This window comes from Schistocerca gregaria, chromosome 2 (assembly GCF_023897955.1).
Source record: "Schistocerca gregaria isolate iqSchGreg1 chromosome 2, iqSchGreg1.2, whole genome shotgun sequence".
Classification (NCBI taxonomy): Eukaryota; Metazoa; Arthropoda; class Insecta; order Orthoptera; family Acrididae; genus Schistocerca; species Schistocerca gregaria.
In genome coordinates, this window is record NC_064921.1 from 543,671,856 (window position 1) to 543,695,743 (window position 23,888).

General features: G+C 43.1%; 1 protein-coding gene and 2 non-coding genes across 3 annotated transcripts in view; 2 read left to right on the forward strand and 1 right to left on the reverse strand.

Annotated features, from left to right (window-relative positions):
• The window catches only part of LOC126335871 (uncharacterized), a 1,498,073-nt gene that overhangs the window by 1,455,519 nt on the left and 18,666 nt on the right, over nt 1-23,888 (forward strand). The window contains exon 6 of the mRNA XM_049999344.1: nt 22,701-22,948. Coding sequence (XP_049855301.1) covers nt 22,701-22,948 — 248 coding nt within the window. The remainder of the gene's footprint in view (nt 1-22,700; nt 22,949-23,888) is intronic.
• Nucleotides 23,305-23,379, reverse strand: Trnas-cga (transfer RNA serine (anticodon CGA)). Its single transcript has one exon. It is a non-coding gene; the product is annotated as a tRNA-Ser (tRNA).
• Nucleotides 23,757-23,831, forward strand: Trnas-cga (transfer RNA serine (anticodon CGA)). The gene has a single exon. It is a non-coding gene; the product is annotated as a tRNA-Ser (tRNA).

Sequence of the window (23,888 nt, forward strand, 5' to 3'; positions counted from 1 at the left end):
TACAGGATTAGTCTAAATGATTCATGGGTTACAAAGCTATATTTATTGTGCAACTATAGGACGTACGAAGACGGGTGATACATGAAGAGATAGAGACACTCAGCAAGAACAAAAAGCCAGCCTCGTGGCTCGTATGCACGTTAGATGGCAGGCACTCTACAAGAAGAAGGCATTTCAGGAGAGGAGTTTTTGTGTGTTACAATATACGAAGTGCTCATCGGTTACGAGTGTTCCACGCAAAAGTTTACGCATGTACAGAAAAACTGCTCCTGCTCACCAGAGAATTTTGCATTGACTTCACCAGTTTCGTGCTACTGGTTGCCCATTTGAAAGGGAAATTTCAGGGTGACAGGCTGTTTCAGAGGAAATTGCGGAGCGCAAGAGACAGTCCACAAAAAATCAACCGTTCTGAATTGGGCATCCGACAGAAGACAGTGTGGATTTTTTTGCATTCCAAAGCCTACCGTTTACGTATGTTTCAACATCTGGCTGCAGAAGATTACGTTCGATTATTGGAATTTTGTGGCCGAATACTACAAGCTATGGAAGATAATGGTGACTTTGTAGGGACATTGACATTCAGCGATGGGAAACGTGATTCGTCACAATATGGGTCCGTGGGGTAATGAATCTCCGCATGTCCGTGTAGACTTGGAAAGAAATTTGTCAGAAATCAATGTACTCTGTTGCCACATCCAAGACAAAGGAGTATGGTCGCTTTTTCGCCTAAGAGCAGACGTTGATGGTTTCCGTATACCTAGATACGTTACAGCAGTGGTTGTTGCTACAACTGACGGCAAACTCCTTGACTTTTGTCTTTCAACTGGACAGTGCACCACCTCACTGGAGCACAGCTGGCCGCTCCCTTCTCAACAGGGAACTGCCACATCGCTGGATACGGCAGACTGGTCTTTGTGGTGTTACACTGTTGCCATAGTCCCCCGGGGTTGTGTTAAGGAGGAAACGTATGTACCCCCAGTGCCAACAACGCTGCAAGAACTGCAGGAACTCATCACTGCTGCTGTGATGTACTCTGACAGAAGCATGATAGTGAATGTGTGGAAGGAACTGGGTTACTGTTTGGATTCGTGCTGGATGCCTAATGGTGCACATACTAAACATTTGTTGTGTATACCAAAAACTTGGCGAGTACGCGAATATCTGTCATTTCATGTATCACCTGTCTTCGTACGTCGTATACTTTTAAACATAGCTTTGAAACGAGATGAATCATTTAGGCAAAACGTGTATTATTCTTAAATGTATATAGATCAAAACCAAGGAGAGAATTTCTCGCTCGACGGTCAAATATCACATCAGTGTAACTTTTTATCCCAATAACCTTGCCGCCGTGGTAACACTGATTCCCGTCAGATCACCAAAGTTGCTCGCTATCGGGCTGGGCTAGCATTTGAATGGGCGGCAGTCCGAGTCTGCTAAGCGCTATTGGCAAACAATGTACACTCAGCCCTAGTGAGGTCAACCGATGAGCTACCTAAGTCAAAAGCGGCGGCTCTGGCCACGAAAACTGACATCGGCAGGGAGAATGGTGTGCTGAACGCATCCAGTGACGCCTATTGGCTGAAGATGACACTGCGGTCGGTTGGTGCCCTTGGGTCTTGTGAGGCCTGTTCGAATGGAGTGTGGTCTGGTTTGTAACTTTTTACACTCAAAGTAGCTAGGTCTTGAAGAGATGTTTACATAACTAGCAAAAGCTGTTCGTGAAATATTTCAGTTTTCCTTCAAATTACTAATTAAGGTTTTCTTAATTATTCAAGCAATTAAATATATTTTTGTAAAACTAATTTTCACGCTGGTCAAATTGATATCCCGTTTGTCCATTTCCCATTCTTCATCTGGCTATGAAAATTCGGAAAAAAATTTCCGTCGAATCACTGAGTATGTTTTCCTTATTACTTTCAAGCAGTTGAAGACGTTTTGAGTGACCTCTAAGGGTAAACCGTCAATCAGCGCCAGCGCTGGGCATATCTACATTATCACCAAATGGCTAATCCGGGGCACAATCCAAATTGCAGATTTACTATCTAAAGGCTTCCAGGGACAACAAACATTCATTTTCAGTATTTCATTTAATTATTGACTCAATTTAAAAATTCAAAATGCGATCATAATCTACTCCCTAAGAGGTATAACCTTATGTTAAAGGTTTCAGGGCGTAGGACAAGTATTACAGTTAGAAACTGTTTATTTACCTGGAGGCGCGCAAATTACCAGCCTATATCGCTCAATATTTCAGAATGAAAGCACTTACCAACTTCGAACAAATTTACATATAATTTCTAATCCTTACGAAACTTTAACTCGCTGTCGTTCCCCACCGCCCTCCCCCCCATCCCACACACGTACAGAGAAAATAGTTAAATCAAAAACGTTTATCGCTTACTACATGTTCACTGTTCTTGCAGTAAAGCTTCAGGAACAGACATATTGCTTTAATTTATTATTTCTTCACTACTAAATCTATTCACTCAACATACCACTTAATTAATTAACATATCATTTAATATATTAGATATACAATTTTGCTTCCGCGTTTTGCAATAAATGCCAGTAGCGCAAGTGGTGGCGCAGATAGTAGATCATAAGTGCCATACAATAAGCTTATGCATTTGTAAACCTGTCGTCATCAAAATATTAATTGATTTATGATTGCAACGTAAAGTTGTTCTCGATTAAATATGTCAATTTACTATCCCAGGTCTCGCCATTTGCTTGAATTTTTAATTTTCAACTTTAAATGAAGAAAAATTTTGCTGAGGCTCCTAAGATTCTGGATGGTGAGGCAACTATAATAAAAAAACGTGCAGGGAATGGTTTCAACGCGTCAAGTTTGATGAGTCTGACGTCAGAGACCGGCTTGGCGGCGAAAGAGAGAAGCTTTTCGAAGCTACTGAAACAGAGGGAAACAATCACAGCCACAATACAGCGAGAGGCAGTAGAAGGTAATTTTTCAGCATGACAGCGCTCGATCCCATGTCACAAAACCCGTCAAAACATCGTTGGAAACGTTGAAATGAGAAGTCTTGCCCCACCCGCCTTATTCTCTAGACGTTGCTCCCGCCGACTGTCACCTTTTTCAAACAATGGCACACGGTCTGACTGACCAGCACTTCCGCTCCTATGAACAAGTGCAAAACTGGATCGATTCATGGATCTCCTGAAAAGACGCCCAGTTCTTTCACCGCAGGATTCGTATGCTGCCCAAGCTGGCCACTATTTTGAATCGTAACGTTTTTGTAACTTTCTCACAATAAAGCCTAGAACTTCGAAAGAAAAAACGGCGCAAGCAAAGCTGTAAACCTATTATCTGCAAAATTATATCGTTGTACGACGCACAGTTCAGGAGATGTGGTGTCGCAAATACTGAGACGCGGGGAAAAACTAGGTTTTACTTAAAACGCAGCACAAATCACCCACACTCTACTCATCCAGTGTTTGATAATGAAAGCACTTTTTAGCTTTCAACAAATTTCAAACATAAATTCTAACTTTTTCTATTTTTTTTCTCTCGCTTAGTTGCTTAATGTCATATACTTAACACATTAATTGATTTACACAGAAATCTGACGTTTGAAGCTGTCTTATAGTGGGAGTTCAACTCTTTGAAGACATGAAGGTGGAGGGGTTTACTGGTGTCATGCTAATGTATGCAAGGTTCTCCGCGAACAAAAACTTCAGCCATGTCATCCGCAGGAAACAGTGGCGGAAGACTACCTGCGACGATTTCAGTTTTTGCCGACGTCTGTACAGCGCTGCATATCCAAGTCACAGTTCCCGAGTTTTGTGCTGTTCACCAAGGACTGCGCACCCACTTCAAATTATATTGTGAGTTCGCACAAAACTCATACATTTGAGCAGATGGAGATCCCTGCACACAGCTGGTTATTTATCCACACAGTTACAGTGGAAACAGAAATACTGATATAATTTGTGATCAAACCATTTGGAAGTTTCTACTGTCAGCCATACTAACAGAACTTACATATTCATTTCTTTTTCAGAAATGTACTTCCAGACCTACGGGATGAAGCGCCACCTTGGGTTCAGCAGGTAACGTGGCAGAAAACAGTGGAGCTCCAGTTGATTTTCAAGCAAATGCGAAACATTATCTGTACCAAATCGCCGTCACCAGGTCTTACATCTCATATCTATTTCCTGTGGCGTACCGGGCTGCTCATTTAACATCACACTAAAGCGCTCACGCACGCATCCATATTGTGACTCAAATATTATATGCACTGTCGCGCTTATTTCACTATTTGGGTTTGTGTGTACACTACTCATATACACTCCTTAAAAAAACTGGAGGGCCAAAGTTGGAACCTATTTTTTAATTTGTAGTGTTTCTTTTTAATGAAAAACACACCTGCACTATATTCGAACCATTCTCCCTGTTTGACGTCCCGCAGCGCCCAGACAGTGAATTTACAGACATTGGCTCCTTCTTGACAAATGATCCATTTGGCGTACTGCGCAATATACTAAGCGTCCTTGTGTTTTCTGCGCATTTTCCAATTGTTGTATAGTTTGCGGGTTTCAGCTGAGCTATACACAAATGAAAAATTTCCCGAATTGTGTAAGATACTGTAATTCTGTTTCCACCCAGATTAATTGCAAGAACGTCTTCTCAGAACGAACTATTGTCTTTTGTTATAGCTATATTAATGTGAGAGATCTCAGTATCAACTTTTGAATTTTACAACTGAACCGCAGTCCTGCTACATCTCAAAAGCACAATTTCAATCTCGTTTCGCTCTCCGAAAACCGATATTTCGGAGAAATTAGAGTAATTAGAACTTACGACTTGTTTTCTCATTTTAACATAAAATAAATTACTCTCTAATGCGGAAGTTCGTGTCTACATACAGATCTGTCGCAACCAAAATACGTTGTGCTCCAATTTTCTGCATTTGAGTGAGTCTAGTTACAAATACGAAATAGTTGAGAAAAGATTAATAAAACGCTGGTAACATTCACAATTTGTTACATGCATCTGGGCCGACACACCAGCAGGAAAGTAAGATTCGTGACATCTAAGGATGATTCGTCAGTTAACAAAGCTAACACACATGCGCACCCTTCCCTCCACTGCCACGCTAAAAGGTCTTTGGTGCCTCAGAATATGTCCTATCGTCCGATCCCTTCTTAAAAATCAAGATGTGTCATAATCCACCCCCACCCTCCCACCCCCCCGCCCCCCAAAGTTCAGTTCAATACCTGTTGGTTAGTTACCCAGTCTACCCGTCTAACCTTCTGCATTTTTCTGTAACATCAAATTTCCAGAGATTCTGTTCTATTCCTGCCTGAACTGTGTATCGTCATATTTCACTTTCTACGGGGCCATATTCCAGACGTATGTCCTCAGAAAACACCGTCTAACATTTAAATTTTTTTTTCAGTAGTAACACTTGGTGTCTGTGATACATATCATGTAAACTGACGGTGGAGGGGGCAGAAAGGAACGGAAAGGGAAGAATTGAGGATCACGACTTCATGCGGAGTCGGCGGCGGCGAGTGAAAACAAGTGCCAGGCGGAGACTCGAACAATGGTTAACGCAACTGCCTAGTAAGCTCGAGATCCCGGTTCAAGTCCCCGTCTCGCGCACATGTTCGCTCGTCGCCGCCGATTCCACATGAAGTCCTGTTACAGCTGACATGAATTCCTTCCATTCCTTTCTCCTCCCTCACCTTCAATTTACATAAAATTTCTGTTTTCCAGAAATACTTTTCCTGGCTGTTGCCAGACTGCATTTTATATATTCTCTGCTTCAGTCATCGTCACTTATTTTACTGCTCAAACAACAAAACCCATGTGTTACATTTAGTGACTCATTTCCTAGTCTAATTCCCTCAAGGTGGGCTGATTCAATTACAATACTTTCTATTACCTCGTTTCAGTTTTTTTGACATTCTTCTTACAATCTCTTTTCAAATCAGCGAATCTCAAAGCTTTCGTTTGTTTTGTCTTTCCAAATTTATCCTTGGCTTCCTTCAGAGCATCCTCCATCTACAGACTGAATTGCATCAAGGATAAACTAGCCCTCCCTCACATCCTTCCTAACTTCTGCTTTCCTTTCATGTCCTTCGAAATCTTACAACTGCAGTCAGATTTCTGTAGAACTAGTACATAAAATCTCAGTGCATGTATTTTATCCCCGCTGCCTTCGTAATTTCAAAGACAATAAACGTGTACAGATTGATAAATAATAACTTCGCATGAATAGAAAATTCAGTATGAATTTAAGATCCAGGTCGTAACAAAGTAGTAAGCGACAGTCGATGAGAAGTAGTTATTGCGTGTAAAACATGCTAAGTGATTTGCTTTATTCCTATTAGTTGACAGTTCCACGATAAGCCAAGAAATAGCAACTCTATTTCAAATTTCAGATTTTGACTATTTGCAACTTTGTCAGGATGAATGTATGTAAACAGTGGTAAGTGCCAGAAACATAGCTGCCAGTAATAGTAATGCGTGCGGTGTTCGTACCAGAAAATTTTTTTCCGTGGGTGGTTTTTACGAATCTGAGGATGATATTGATAACTGTGACTCGGATAAATATCATGAATATGAGCCCGGAGGTAAATACGCTTCAGAAACTGTTGCTATTCAGGTAAATGTGAATATATGTTTAAACAAGTAAACAATATTAATTTGTGTCCCTTATCATAGTTTACGTGAGTTTACACGACAGAGTTTTGGCAGGTACGTTAAGGGCCAGCCTTAACGTTGTTTACGTGCTGTTGTAAGGTGCATGCTATAGTAATTTTATTCTGTGCTGAATTATAGCTTAATTTTTGAGTTTGCTATACTTTATTACTGCAAAAATTGTTAATACAAAACTTAATACAAAAAAAACTGAAGCAATTCGGAATTTTTCATTTTGTATTTTTGAGAGATTTCGTAGTAATGTTTCTTTAACTCACCCAGCAATTAAACATTGGTAAGCCAATGCCAATCAAAAATAAATGCAGTCAGTTTGCAATTAAACAATGCTCAGCATCCCATGACGAATTTTTAAAAACAAAATTTTGGGTGAAATTTACCATTTTAAAAATATGTCATCGAGGAAAATTTATACGAAAACAATGACTTATCTGAATGAAACAAGCCACATTGCATATACTTGAAATACCCTTTTTGTGAAACTTTCCATTGTTTACAGCGAAGGTCTTCAATTTAATTTCGCCGTGCGTACTTATATGCTAAAATCAGTATGTTAGAAACATAAATAAAAAAGAAATCACAAAAAAGTGGTTACATATTCAATCACAAAACTCCATTTACCTCACCGAGTGTCCGAAATGTGAATCATCTACCGCAGGGTTTGTCTGCAGTCGCTGACGCACTGGCACCTGGACAGACTGAAGAGATCCCTTCGATTTCGTTGCACAAAACACAACAACACGATACTTTAAATCTTTTCGAGTCGTTGCAGCCTGTACATAGCCCTCAGGGAGTTACGTCCAATGGTGTCAAATAAAGGCAGCAGCGTGTAGGTCAGCTGATAATGCCCCCACATCCTATCCAGCAACCAGGGAGGCACTCACCACGCTGCTACCACATGAATCTACGTATTTCGAGGGTTACGCATTCTAGGAAACTCTGCGGTAAGAAATAGTGCTTATCTTTCCCGCTTGAAGGTTCTTCAGTGAAGCAAAGACTCGTTACACAGTCTCCAACAATTGTTCACTAAACGTTCACAGTCCACTGCCTCTGCCGTTCAACCTGTCTTGGCCAATGCCAATTCTCAGTGGCTCATTAATGTGCACTTTTACGCTCAGCTTTCATTAATCTGCAAATGTTGCTTCTTCGGTAAAGACAATCCCTTGAAGAAATTATCTATTGCCCTGACATTACGTTAGAGTGGAAAATCAGTAGAAAATCTCCCCCCCCCCCCCCCCCCCTGCTGGTGAGGTAACTGGATGAAAGCTCTTTCGCACGCAAAACACAGACAACCAACGCTAAACTGGCTTATTCCACAGGAACTCGTAAATTCTCCGGACGTATCATGCAAATTATGAGTAACAACTGCCAAAATGTATATTTCTTTCGTTCCGATAATTGCTGGTTTGCCCCACATCCTGTGCATACCATAACTACCCGGTGTTTCGAAATGAATATTGTGGTCTAAGGTTTTATGGCATTTATAATATTCAATTTACAAATTATAAATAAAAGCAACTCAAACTGTTTTGTTTGGACATCTGTGGACTAGGTCTATAGCTTAAAGAATACAGTTTAAGTTTCAGCCTGACGATGAAGATTTCCTGGACCTTGTTTTGTGAATCGTCTAATCTTCAGTGATGAATCGACATTTGACCTAAGTATAAATGTGAATGCACATAGCGTGCTCATCTGGGGGCCATCAGATCCCCACGAGATGGCATAGTTGCAACGAGACTCGCTAAAATTCGATGTTTTTTGTGCCACATTCCAGCGTCAAGTTTATGAGCCTTTTCTTCTGTGAACGAACACTAACGGGTATTTCTTGCCCTTATGCGCTAGAACTATGACTCTTTCCTCGACTGTAAGAAGATGAATCACGGGACTTTATTTGGCAAAAAGACAGTGGGCCGCCTCACTGGCATAACTCGGCACTCGGCTGGCTAAGCGGCCTTGTACTCGACCGCCGGACTGGCGGCAACGTGCCCAACTTATTTAACTTTGCCACCTCGTTCACCCGACCTGATGCCGTGCGGTTTTGTGGGGGTTCATAAAGGATCGCGTGTATGTGCCTCCACTACCGGCTGATATACCCGACTTAAGAAATAGCATTGAAGCACTCATTGCAAAGTTACTCCAGACACGTTGATCAAGGTTTAGGAAGAATTGGCATATCGACTCGATGTGTGCCGTATGACGATTGGTGGTCACATTGAACACATGTAAGAAAAGCTGTTTGAGTTGCTCTTTCATTTGATAACTGTGAGGTGAATGTAATAAATGGTACAAAGCCTTAAAATCCCGTCATTCATTTTGAAACACTCGATATTTTTTTGCGCAAACACTAAATTGTCATTCTCCTTAGATGCCACCTTTGGGGATACTTATGCGCGTACAGCTCAGAAGTTGTTTTCTCGTTTCTTCCGCATTCTTTTTAAAGAAACAAAATATTTAGTTTCCCATTTTGTCCCAGAGAAATCAGATTTCCATACATGTAAACTACAGAGCATAGAACATTTCCTCTGTGCCCTTTATGTCGGCAGTGCAGCACTCTGTTTCCTGTTCATTCGAACTGATGTATTTCCTTATTTCAGTACGAAAAGTGGTTCAAATGGCTCTGAGCACTATGGGACTTAACTTCTAAGGTCATCAGTCCCCTAGAACTTAGAACTAATTAAACCTAACTAACCTAAGGACAACACACACATCCATGCTCGAGGCAGGATTCGATCCTGCGACCGTAGCGGTCGCGCGTTTCCAGACTGTAGCGCTTAGAACCGCTCGTCCACTCCGGCCGGCTCTGTACGAAATCACGAGTTTCCGCGTAAGACGACAATCAGTCCGATGTTCAAAGTAGTTAAATCCTAAATTCTAAATATTCTAATCTCTCTGAAACTATTGATTTCAAATAAATACATGTGGTTTAGATCGTGTCATCGAGATCTAGGATACTAACAGTACAAATTATTATAGACTGGCGTGAAAAACTTAGAACGAAACTAATTTTCCCATGATTGTGTCGCTGCTAAGTACTCGTAACACAGCTCGGTGAAACTTGGACCGCACATAGAAAGAATTGCTACAGCATAATACAGAAGGGAACTGAAGGAAATACGCAACGAGGTGTAAAGGAATGACACTTTTATTCAAAGACAATAATTACACTGAAGTTGTCACGCTTTATGATCGTCGCCTGGACATTACAAAAAAAAAGGGACGTGGTTCTTAATAGGACGTTTGATCACCATGCACAGTTTGCTCCGTTACGGATCACAAGCTTGGTAAGGAGTTGTTACGCTGGGGCCTTCCATTCCTCCAAGAGCATGGTTGACAATCGCTGGGTGCTCGTTGGTGGGGGTGCACGTACTGCAAAACGTCTCCACAACGCATCCTATATGTGCTAGATTGGATTTACGTACTCCTCCACCTGTCGTGTTTAATGTGGTGGCGCATTGTCATCCACAAAAACGAAGTCGGTGCCGAATGTACTCCCGAAAAGCCTCACCTGGGGAAAGAGCACAGTCTCGCAATAGGGCTGACTGTTGCAGACTCAGAGACTTGGACGTCAGTGCGTCCGTAGACTACGTCTCCCCACACAGTAACAGCTTAACTTTTAAAACGATCATATTCGACAATGTTCCTGAGCGCATTACGTGTTCCCAACTCTCTCTTTTGTCCAGAATCACTACTCAGGCCGAATCTACTCTCATCTGAGAATAGCACAAGACCCTAGTTCTCGTTAGTCAGCCCCTATGCTCTTGGCACCATCACAAACGGTACCGCAGATATGCAGGTGTCAACGTAACACAACGCAGTTGTCGTCGGGCAAAAAGACCACCCCCATTCAGTCGCCGCGTGATTGTAGAGCGTGAGACGGCGTGCCTTGCAGTCCTGTGGTTGCAATTGCACCCACTGTTTGGGGTGTCTCCGTTCTTGTCTGTTGCACAATACAGTGGTCATCTGCTACTGAAGCTGACCGTGGTCCACCAACTCCTCTCCTTCGGACAGAAGTGGCTGTAGTTCGGAACACTCCCCTTCAGCGTAAAAGAATGGTGTGAGTAATACCGAACTCCTAGGCTACACTTGTTACACTTCCTCGTGCCCAGATGTTGCCTCCGGGCCATTTTGTAATGAAGAGCATTACCACAGTGCACCGTGAATGTCACACTGCCCTCTTCAATCTCTTCAGCTGCTTCGTGCTGCTGGGCCAGCCCATTTGGAGCTATAGTTCCGCTGCCATGACGCCATGTGACGTACGATTGGAAGACTTCTGGCAACAAGCTCGCGCACTTTCACTCACTTCATCGATAAGTTAGCATATTTTGTTACTTCATCTAGCTCGTCCTTAAGTTTTGCACAGCAGTGTATTTTCTTACCCACAGTATTTTAAACGTGCTTCCAAGGTTCTCGGGCGTTGCGTCGTCTACTATTGTAGAAATTGCACAATATTTCAACGATGCCACTGCTCGTTATCTTCGTGTATGACTGTGGGAAAATGTAGTGGTTCGCCAATTTGTACTTTTTTTCGCTAAAAAAGCACAGGCACTTAAGCGAGAGAGGGCTTTAGCGTCATCGCACGGGACACTGAGTTCTAGAGGTCCCTGCCGGAAAAGCGAATCGCGGACTAAGCACGCTACAAGCAGCGAAAGGGGCAGGTAAGTTGTTAGTACCCGGCCCAGCAATCCTGGCTTCGATCCTTCACGACAGCATCCAACGTAATGCCCGATTTCCCCTCAGACAGTTATTGACTCTCGAAAACTTCAAACAGCTCATTTTAAATACGTCTACGTTACTACTAAAAATAATACACCATTTTTTTAACACATGCATTTCGTTTCATTGCTTTAGAACATCATTACTGCGTTCACATCTGTTTTCTGTTTACATCTGTAAATGTGTAGTGCTGCTAGTGGAAGCTGGCCTACATGAGCAGTGTTGAAGGTAGGAATCCATCACAAACGACTAAGTATTTTGCGAGTAGCATAAATTAAATGAACTTCCTCTGCACCTTGAAGTACTTTCCTCGGAGCTACAATGTGACTAGAAGTGGACACGTAGCCCTACTTCACTGACCAGAGAAACGTATCAACAACTGAAAGCAGACTACAAGGAGATGGTACAATCGTGCCGTAGCCTATCCTGTCGTGTGCTTTTCAGAAAATATGTCGCGTGGTAAATACTTTCTAAAGTCAATATCAAATAAATATTTCTTTATTTGCAACAGCCGGTTTCGATAAGTTTTCAAATTTTTTTGTTATGGAACGTGTTCATTTTGAGTCTGAATCTCACGTCAAGATGTTATATTAGTGGCTAAAACTCAAAAATTTTTGTTATGACACGTGTTCATTTCGAGTTGAAACCTCACTTCGAGTTATCATATTAGTGGCTAAAATGTAGACACTAACATGAGAACAAGGCGTCAGATACCAATTCAAAATGAACGAGTTCTATAACAAAGATTTTTGAAGACCTGAAGATGACAGCAAAGTCTGTCGAAACTGGGGTGGTTGTAAGTAAAGAAATATTTATGAGTTCCTGGATTTAGACAGTTTTTTCCATCTAAAACAGATCGCTCCTTCTGATTTCCAAACATAAGAAAATTCAATCCAATATATTGCTATTTAGATTGTGGTACGATAAAATTATTTAGACTTTATGATTATTCCAAATAACTTAACGTACGATTCGCGAAACGTTAAAATGACCATTAGAAAACACATGAGACGGGATTAGACTTGATTACAATGAAAGAAATATAATTGCTACTGTCTATTGTGATAATTTTGTGGTTTCTAAGTCCGATATCCGTGATCACCATTTCAACAGAGCACCTTTGGTGGGTCTCCAATGTCGCATTATGTTAGTAGACCACTTTAACGGGGACTTTAGACGTGTGGTTCTACAGTTTAAGAACAAAAAAACGTAAATCTCACACACTGGCATTTAGATACTGACAGGTCTAGGTGGTAAGATGGCCTTACGGTAGGAACTATCTAGGCTCTTTCCTGAACGAGTTTAGGGAAACCACGGAAAAATTCAGTCAGGATGGCCAGATGGGGATTAGATTCTCTATTATTCTCAAATACAGGACCAGTCTGTTGGAAAGAGCACAACCTTTTTAGATTTCTTCCTAGTATGGAAGTGGAGTGACCAATGAGAAATTGTACCTTTTCAACTGGACGTCCTGGTAAGGTATAGATGTGTTCTCGATATCTACCGCACCTAATCGGACCTACATAGTATACCATTCAGTTCAGTATAGAACGTCGGCCGATGTAGTTGCTTATGTAAATGGTTGAGTTCTGTCGTGTGCAGAGCGTTGTGGCTGTCCGGTTCGCAGTGCGCCGTGCAAGAGACCGCCATTCACTTGTTCCAGACGGAAGGACAACACCCAGGTCGATGGCTGCGAGACGGATTCTGTAATCTGTGTGAGGCAGAAGGGACCCGAAATGAACGAACACTGGAAAACATCCACGAATTCGTGTAGCTCTGCAACGAAGAGCAAAGCAGTCTGTCCGTCACCATTTCAGAATATTGCAAATCTCTCGCACGTCTTTCACAGGTTTGTGAGACAGGACTTAACAGTTTCACCCTTATAAGCTACAAGTGGCTCAACACTTACGCCCGGGAGATAAAGTGAGTACGCGCAATTCCAGCGCAACATGACTGAACGCAATCGACCAGGATTTCTGACGAATCTTGAGATGTATGATGAGGTAAACTATCGTCAGAATGGGTTTATCAATAAAGAAATGTTATAATTTTCTTGGTCTCAAACTCGCATAGTCTGGTGTAATATTGGACTGCCCGCTTGAACCGTTGTGCCCATAATAATAAGAGGGACAACAGCAGCCGGCCAGTGAGTATCATGTCCGAGCGGTATTAACCATATCGTCATTCCACCGCTGCAAGGGTATTGCCAACTAAGTACAATATGGTTTCATCAAGATGGGGCTAATCCCATACAGCCCATATTTCAATGAGTACAAGAAGGTTCCACTTTCCGCATCGATTACATTCACGATTCAAAGATTTCCCACAGCAGACGAAATCACCTGATCTTTCAGCCCGACATTTCTTTCTGCGACGTCATCTCAGAATAAAATTTTACGGTGACTATACAACACTGATGAGTCTGGAAGTCGCAATCCGGCAAGTGATAGAGGTCATTCGACAAGAAATGATACAGAACGTAGTGAGAATCTTCCACGAACGTCTTCAGCAATGAGCGTATAGGTTTGTAACGGGTATAAGCGCAGATATTTTTATATGTGGTACCTTAACGTGTTATCATATTAGAGCGTTGGTTGTTTTTCCACGGCAATAACAATCTTCCTACAAATATGTCACAAATTTACGACCAGATGTTTTCTGCATGGTCGTAACTGCACCACTAAATGGACTACGTCTGTCAGTATAGACTACCCGTTTTGTGTTCATGCATCTATACTTCAACACGCGATCTGCTGCTCAGGGGAAAATAAGCATTAATGAGTTGTTCTTTCCGTACATACTTGAAGGTACTAACCAGTCTAAAAATATACGACTCTTAATAGTTATAATTATTAATCTGCAAATGATATAAATACTGATGTAAAGTTGTTCAGCACACCATCCTCAGTTGTCAACACAAATTTCTAAACTTGTACCCGTTACAAACCGTGTTTGTCTAAATATACACTAAACAATTAGCAAATGAAAATGTACTGCTTCCCGTGGGGCAATCTGTATGTTGTTGTTGTTGTGGTCTTCAGTCCTGAGACTGGTTTGATGCAGCTCTCCATGCTAATCTATCCTGTGCAAGCTCCATCATCTCCCAGTACCTACTGCAACCTACATCCTTCTGAATCTGCTTAGTGTATTCATCTCTTGGTCTCCCTCTATGATTTTTACCCTCCACACTGCCCTCAGTTGTTAAAGTTGTGATCCCTTGATGCCTCAAAACATGTCCTACCCACCGATCCCTTCTTCTAGTCAAGTTGTGCCACAAACTTCTCTTCTCCCCAATCCTATTCAATGCCTCAGTAGTTACGTGATCTACCCACCTAATCTTCAGCATTCTTCTGTAGCACCACATTTCAAAAGCTTCTATTTTCTTCTTGTCCAAACTATTTATTGTCCATGTTTCACTTCCATACATGGCTACACTCCATACAAATACTCGATGTTAACAAATTTCTCTTCTTCAGAAACGCTTTCCTTACCATTGCCAGTTTACATTTTATATCCTCTCTACTTCGACCATCATCAGTTATTTTGCTACCCAAATAGCAAAACTCCTTTACTGCTTTAAGTGTCTCATTTCCTAGTCTAATTCCCTCAGCATCGCCTGACTTAATTCGACTACATTCCATTATCCTCGTTTTGCTTTTGTTGATGTTCAACTATTACTATTATTTATTTGTGTAACATTTTCCAATAAATCCCTGCTCTGAGTTATCTAAACAACTGTTCAGTGAATTGAACATGTTGCTTAACAGGTACTTTTTAACTGCTTTTTAATCATGTTTTAGTAATCTGTTTAATCTCTTTAACAGATAAACAATGGATTCGGATGGAATAATATGGAATGCCATCGCTCAGAGACCATTTTCGAGACACTGTCCATTCCGTTCAACTGCTCTTCCAAGTCCTTTGCTGTTTCTGACAGAATTACAATGTCATAGGCGAACCTCAAAGTTTTTATTTCTTCTCCCTGGATTTTAATACCTATTCCAAATTTTTCTTCTGTTTCCTTTACTGCTTGATCAATATACAGATTGAATAACATCGGGGAGAGGCTACAATCCTGTCTCACTTCCATCCCAACCACTGTTCCCTTTTATGCCCCTCGACTCTTATAACTGCCATCTGGTTTTTGTACAAATTGTAAATAGCCTTTTGCTCCCTGTATTTTACACCTGCCACCTTCAGAATTTGAAAGAGAGTATTCTAGTCAACATTGTCAAAAGCTTTCGCTAAGTCTGTAAATTCTTCCAAATGTGTTATTTCAAAACGTACTACACTGTTCACCAATCACTGCAGACACTATACCCACACTAATTTACAGTGTACTTGTAAAAAGCTCATCCAACACTGTTGATTCAGTTCTCAACAGCAAGCAATGTATACACAACAGGCACAATAAACATGCTGTAGCTAACACCAGGACCATGACGACGGTTTTCAGTTCCCGTTTTGTGAACCGGAACTTACCGTTTACTTGCCTGCAAAACTTGAGTCAGCATCCCTTCATAATAAGTGAGACGTTGAGCTCAGAAAGAGCATAAGATATTCATGTTATAAACTGCAGAGTTTTAGTGTATAATTTTTTAGAAAAAGAGGTTATAGTGCGCAAATACGTTGTGAAGCAAGAGAGCTGTACTGTTACTATTATTTATTTGTGTAACATTTTCCAATAAATCCCTGCTCTGAGTTATCTAAACAACTCTTCAGTGAACTGAACATGTTGCTTAACAGGTACTTTCTAACTGCTTTTTAATCATGTTTTAGTAATCTGTTTAATCTCTTTAACAGATAAACAATGGATTCGGATGGAATAATATGGAATGCCGTCGTTCAGACACCATTTTCGATTTGATATCTCCACGAAATATTGCTTTTGGACTTGCGATATTGTTTTATTGTCCTGTCGGCGTGATCGATTGCTTGCATCAGTACGAGAGCAAGCCAAAAAGTTCTTCGTCTGGCACAAATATGTCACAGATACCGACGAAATTTGGTTTTGGTATGTTGATACGTGTCCTGTATTCACGAAAGTCAAGTGACAACTTGATCTGCGTAATAGTTTTATTTGTATATATTTTTAAAATATTTACCTGTGTGTGTTTTGTTTCAATTGGAATACTGAGTTGTCACAAAAGGCAATGTTGTGGAGGATTCATCGATAAAAGAAAAGCTTCTAAAACTGGTTTATTTTAAACAGCTTCTAAATCGGTGGCTGAATCCAAACATGGCCGTGCATTTTGTTGAAAACGACCCACGTGAAGGACGTCCCTAGCTGCAACCAGTGAAATCAGTACGCATTACACTGTAGGAGTTCTGTGCGATAAGTGATTAAGTGTGTATGCAGAAGCTGACACTGTAGAAGAAATATTCTGTTCAGTTTTGATATCGTTAGTATATAACTTCGAAATGTACTTACCAGTATGGCTTCAGATCTTAATTGCCTTAACTACCATGCACAACACGCCACGTTCCTTCTGTAGTAGCCGTTGACACTGACACCTCTAGCTTTCCTAAAAAGGAAATTCTGTAAGACAAGACGACACTTTTAATTTCATCTCACCACTAAGTAAGCCTATAATGCAATTTTAAGTTCTGTTGTATATGACGGCAGATGTTATCTAATTGTTAGGGGCGACATTACATAAATGCAACAAAGTTAAGGTGAGAGAATTGGCCTACAAAACAGGTACAAGGGTATTCATAAGTACCTCGAGAATTTCAGAAGACGACTGTGCGAAAACGACAAGATGTTCAGAAATCAGTGGGCAGAGCATCTCTCCAAATTAGTAACTCACATTACAGATCCTCAATAAGGCATGGTTTGTGACGCAACGTCAATACATGTGTGCAATTTAGTGAAGTCTCTGCTGCTGCCTGTGTTTTTTTGAGTAACTACCGTTTTGAAATAAAAATAAACAAGTAGACTTTCCTTAGCAATTTTAGTTCTACATGAAATTCTGTACTTTAATCTACATTTCTACAGAATTCCCAGCGATATTAAGGCACTTATCATATCATACTATCGGTCTTCGATAAGTAATGAAACACATTTTGTTCTGAAAGTAGGTTGGTTTATTCAGGATTTCAACCGCACATTATTCTGCACTCTTTTTGCTACGAAACCTTATGTTTCAACATATTCTCTGTACAATGCGACAGCCTTGTGCCACCTTAATGGGATGATGTGTATGCCCACATAGTACCACTCTACTGGTCGACGTCGGGGCCAACGTCTTGCTGCATCAATAAACTCCCCACAATCCGCATACTGATTTTTGCAGAGTGCATCATCCTTCATTGTGCCAAAGAGATGGAATTTGGAAGGTGTGAGATCGAGGCTGTAGTGTGGATGAGGAAGAAGACTCTAGTGAAGCTTTGTGACCACTATCAACAGAGTCAGCCGGTTGTACAGCGAGGTGTTTTATTGTGATCAGCCGATCTCTTGAATGAGAGTGTCCACACGTTCCAACGTTGCAGAAGCCACAGCTGTGTGAGGCCAGCCAGCATGTGGGAGACAGGACATGTTTACACATCCTCATTGCAATGATCATAGGTGCCTCACCCAACGACTCACCGAGCTTTTTTTCACTGCCAGGTCTCTGTAGACTTCTGCAAGCGCCTATGAATATATCTGATGCTCTAGTTTTCCGCCAAAAGAAACTCAATGGCAGCTCTCCACTTGAAAGTCACCTCCGTTATCGATGTCATTTTGAAGGCTATGTATAGCGCTGCCACCTATTGGAACTTCATGAATCTATAAGAACTGAAGCAGTAATATTCCAGGGAGTTCCACAACAAATCCCGCATTTTTCAACCTAAACTGGCTGAGGAAAAACGTGTTGCATTGCTTATGAATGCATCTCATACAACGAGCTTTTGAATACCATCCTCATAGCAATCTACCACCAGATTAGTCAATCATTACAACATGGTCATTTTGGCAACTTCATCGGCGTCATAACGCTGACCAACCCAGAAGATTCTTCAAATGCAGGAACATGTGGCAGTCACTGGACGCTAGATCGGCGCTGTACGGAGGGTGATCAAATCGTCGGTAATGGCTGAAGGTCGCCCACTTCTTTCCTCATCACGCATATTTTTACGGCCATCTTTAAAGCTGTCACACCATTCTCCATCATCCCATCGCTCATAATGTTTTCTCCATACACTTCACTGATCTGACAACGAATTTCAGCCGCTTTCACGATTTTAGCACTAAAAAAATGAATCACAGCGAGCATTTCACAGTCGGCGGGATTTTCAGTCGGAGGAGGCATTTCTAATACTCGCAAAGAAAGTGCAAACACGCCGAATGACTCTATAATGGCGTCTCTGGCTTGCTGAAAGGGTGCGGTACACAGCGCGCATGCGCCGAGCGCAGACGCGCCGCTGCAGAGGCGGAATTTCAAAACGGTACTTACGTTAAACCACGCCTCGTACTTGCGAGGGTGGTTTCGTAAGTCTGGTAAATTTCCATGCAGCTTCATGTTGGTGTGCTTGATTATTCCAAGGCTCGCACAAAGAATTTCTCCAGTGTGCAGCATACAGTTCATTGTTGACAGCCATCTGAATTGGTCAGTGTGTCGACTGCAATTTAAAATGGAGAAAACCGAGTTTCGTGCTGTTATTAAACATTCTCATTTGAAGAGTTGGACCGACGTACAAATCAAAACAAAATTAGATGAAGTTCGCGCAGACTCTGCACCATGGTTGAATACAATTTACTTTTCGATTAATTAATTTAAAAGTGGTCGGACTAGCGCCAAAGATGAGGTAAGGTGATGTCCACTGGTTTTTGGGTTTCCGAAGGAATAATCCTCATAGATTACCTGGAAAAAGATAGAACCATAACTGGAACCTATTACCCTTCAATGTAGGGTCGTTTGAAACTTCCGTTGGCTGAAGAAGGACCAAGGTTTACACGCACAGAAGTGCTCTTCCACCAAGATAGTGCACCATCCCACACATTAGCGATAACAATGGCGAAAGTGCTTAGACTGGGCTTTGAATACGTTCCTCATGAACTCTATTCACCATAGTCCCAAGTGACTTCTTCTTGTTCCCTAACTTGAAACTTTGGCTTGCTGGCAAGAAAGTTTCATCAAATAGTAGCAGTCAACGAGTGTTTTGCTTAGCTTGACAGAATCTCTTTTTATTAAAGAATGAAAAAGCTGGAGGATCGCTGGACCAAGCGTATATCCTTCGGAAGAGATTATGTCGAGAAGTAAGGTGAGTTGTTTACGGAACATTTTTTTCTTCTATTTTCACCAGAGGTATCAAACCACCCTCGCATGAATAAACCTGTTTCACAAGGGGAAGGCCTCAGAGACGGCCAACCGATTCGACTCAGATTTGGCAGGTCGCTTGTGTACAACCTAAAACGAAGGAATCTAAGATATTTTGGGTCAACACCCCCACGTTTTTGAGAAAATCACCCCTAAAGGTTATGACGAGCGATCGACTCAAAGTTGGCGGGATCGATAGATAATTGTAAATAGAGCATTTTTCATCATGAGGTATGGGGTCCGAAAACGCATAATTTTCCAGAAAGCTAGGTAAGAAACTTTTACAGCTGCCGCGTCTGTACCCACATGGTTAACGCCTGTCACCTACAGCGCCGAAAGCGCAACGGCAAACGTAACTAGCTGGGAATCGGAAAACGCGGGTTCGAATCTCGAAAAAACCTCGCGGATGTTATTCTCTTCGTTTGTATTTTTCTGTATCTCAACTGATAGGGATAGAAGGGTTAACAAGGTAAGTAAATTAATAAGGAATGATAATACACTCCTGGAAATTGAAATAAGAACACCGTCAATTCATTGTCCCAGGAAGGGGAAACTTTATTGACACATTCCTGGGGTCAGATACATCACATGATCACACTGACAGAACCACAGGCACATAGACACAGGCAACAGAGCATGCACAATGTCGGCACTAGTACAGTGTATATCCACCTTGCGCAACAATACACGCTGCTGTTCTCCCATGGAGACGATCGTAGAGATGCTGGATGTAGTCCTGTGGAACGGCTTGCCATGCCATTTCCACCTGGCGCCTCAGTTGGACCAGCGTTCGTGCTGGACGTGCAGACCGCGTGAGACGACGCTTCATCCAGTCCCAAACATGCTCAATGGGGGACAGATCCGGAGATCTTGCTGGCCAGGGCAGTTGACTTACACCTTCTAGAGCACGTTGGGTGGCACGGGATACATGCGGACGTGCATTGTCCTGTTGGAACAGCAAGTTCCCTTGCCGGTCTAGGAATGGTAGAACGATGGGTTCGATGACGGTTTGGATGTACCGTGCACTATTCAGTGTCCCCTCGACGATCACCAGAGGTGTACGGCCAGTGTAGGAGATCGCTCCCCACACCATAATGCCGGGTGTTGGCCCTGTGTGCCTCGGTCGTATGCAGTCCTGATTGTGGCGCTCACCTGCACGGCGCCAAACACGCATACGACCATCATTGGCACCAAGGCAGAAGCGACTCTCATCGCTGAAGACGACACGTCTCCATTCGTCCCTCCATTCACGCCTGTCGCGACACCACTGGAGGCGGTCTGCACGATGTTGGGGCATGAGCGGAAGACGGCCTAACGGTGTGCGGGACCGTAGCCCAGCTTCATGCAGACGGTTGCGAATGGTCCTCGTGGATACCCCAGGAGCAACAGTGTCCCTAATTTGCTGGGAAGTGGCGGTGCGGTCCCCTACGGCACTGCGTAGGATCCTACGGTCTTGGCGTGCATCCGTGCGTCGCTGCGGTCCGGTCCCAGGTCGACGGGCACGTGCACCTTCCGCCGACCACTGGCGACAACATCGATGTACTGTGGAGACCTCACGCCCCACGTGTTGAGCAATTCGGCGGTACGTCCACCCGGCCTCCCGCATGCCCACTATACGCCCTCGCTCAAAGTCCATCAACTGCACATACGGTTCACGTCCATGCTGTCGCGGCATGCTACCAGTGTTAAAGACTGCGATGGAGCTCCGTATGCCACGGCAAACTGGCTGACACTGACGGCGGCGGTGCACAAATGCTGCGCAGCTAGCGCCATTGGACGGCCAACACCGCGGTTCCTGGTGTGTCCGCTGTGCCGTGCGTGTGATCATTGCTTGTACAGCCCTCTCGCAGTGTCCGGAGCAAGTATGGTGGGTCTGACACACCGGTGTCAATGTGTTCTTTTTTCCATTTCCAGGAGTGTAATAAGGTAGGCAAACTAATTTCCCAAACGCCTTGAGTTAGTAAAATATTAAACTTTTAAGCCTTGCCACATGAAAACAACTCCGAGTGTAAGTGCTGCGACTTCTTCACGAGGGATCACAGATAGCCAACCGTGCGACGCTTGTTTACAGCGAGGCACGGGATAGAATGCACGCGGGGAGAGTTATGTTGTCCCGGTTGCCTCTTCGTCATATCAAAGGGAAGGAACAGTGTAGCTGTCGAAAGATTGCACTCATTAGATGCTCTTGGTGCCGTGAGTATATTTGTTTCGAATGTTTATATGACAAGTACCATCCATCTAGTTGTTCGAAGAAAAGTGAGGACACGTAGCAGTGACTGGAAGAGCCATTGTAAAGTGCCCTGGACTAACATTTTAGTTGTTTACTATTCCAAGAGGTTTGAGAAATTTATTTGCCTACCTTATTATCATTCCTTGTTGATTTACTTACCTTATTAACCCTCCTATCCCTATAAATTGAGATATGGAACAATACAAACCAAAAGAATACCATCCACTACGTTTCTTCGAGATTCGCAGCTAGTTATCTTGGCCGTTGCGCTATCGGTGCTGTCGGCGAAAAGCGTTGACCATGTGGGTAGAGAAGCGGCAGTTGTAAAAGTTTCTTACCTCGATTTCTGGAAAAGTATGCTTTTCGGACCCCATACCTGGTGATGAAAAATGCTCTACTTACAATTATCTATGGATCCCGCCAACTTCGAGTCGATCGCTCGTGATTTTCTCAAAAACTTGGGGGTGTTGACCCAAAATATCTTAGATTCCTTCGTTTTAGGTTGTACACAAGCGGCCTACCAAATCTGAGCCGCTTCGGTTGGCCGTGTCTGAGGCCTTCCCCTTGTCAGTGAAGTTAGGAACACTCGAAAAACGTAGCTCGGGTCTTCTCGGCGTGTTCTCGGACATTCAGCTGAGTTGTAGATTCCAGGACTTCATTTGTGGCTGCGAGGCCTTCAAACCGTTGCAGTGTTCGCAAAGCTTGGACCAACCGTAAGGGAAAGCCGGGTGGCAGCCGCCGAGTGACCTGTGGCACGGTGTGTGTGTTGCAGGAGTGACGATGATCGGCGCGATGCCCGCGGTGGCGGTGCGCCACGAACGGCGCAAGCAGGAGAAGCGCGCCGGCGGGGGCGGCGGGGGCGGGCGCCGGCCCAGCCAGCTGCAGCTGCAGCTCGCCGCCCTCAAGGGCCGCGGCTCGCCGCCGTCGCGCGCCACCTCGCCCTCGCCCTCGCCGCAGAGTCCGCCCAGCGTGCGGCAGCTCGACGACCCCTTCTCCAGGGAGATCTACGTCTGCGGCAAGGTCTCCTGCCTGCCACCCACTTTCCTAACAACGTTTTATTTGCACCCTAAGACCAAAAACAAAAAAACACGACGCACTACGAAGGAATTATTTGAATGGGACCAAAATCAGTAGATATGATGTACACGTACAAACTAACAAATGATTACAATTTCAGAAAAATTGGATGATTTATTGACGAGAAAGGGCTTTACAAATTGAGCATGTCATATTGGTCCATCTGATGCCCTTATGTAAGCATTTATTTTGCTTAGCATTGATTGCTAGGGTTATTGGATGTCCTCCTGAAGGATGTCGTACTAAATTCTGTCCAAATGGCGCGTAAGATATGAAACTTCCTGGCAGATTAAAACTGTGTGCCCGACCGAGATTCGAACTCGGGACCTTTGCCTTTCGCGGGCAAGTGCTCTACCAACTGAGCTACCGAAGCACGACTCACGTCCGGTACTCACAGCTTTACTTCTGCCAGTATCCGTCTCCTACCTTCCAAACTTTACAGAAGCTCTTCTGCGAAACTTGCAGAACTAGCGCTCCTGAAAGAAAGGATACTGCGGAGACATGGCTTAGCCACAGCCTGGGGGATGTTTCCAGAATGAGATTTTCACTCTGCAGCGGAGTGTGCGCTGATATGAAACTTCCTGGCAGATTCTGGAAACATCCCCCAGGCTGTGGCTAAGCCATGTCTCCGCAATATCCTTTCTTTCAGGAGTGCTAGTTCTGCAAGTTTCGCAGAAGAGCTTCTGTAAAGTTTGGAAGGTAGGAGACGGATACTGGCAGAAGTAAAGCTGTGAGTACCGGACGTGAGTCGTGCTTCGGTAGCTCAGTTGGTAGAGCACTTGCCCGCGAAAGGCAAAGGTCCCGAGTTCGAATCTCGGTCGGGCACACAGTTTTAATCTGCCAGGAAGTTTCATATCAGCGCACACTCCGCTGCAGAGTGAAA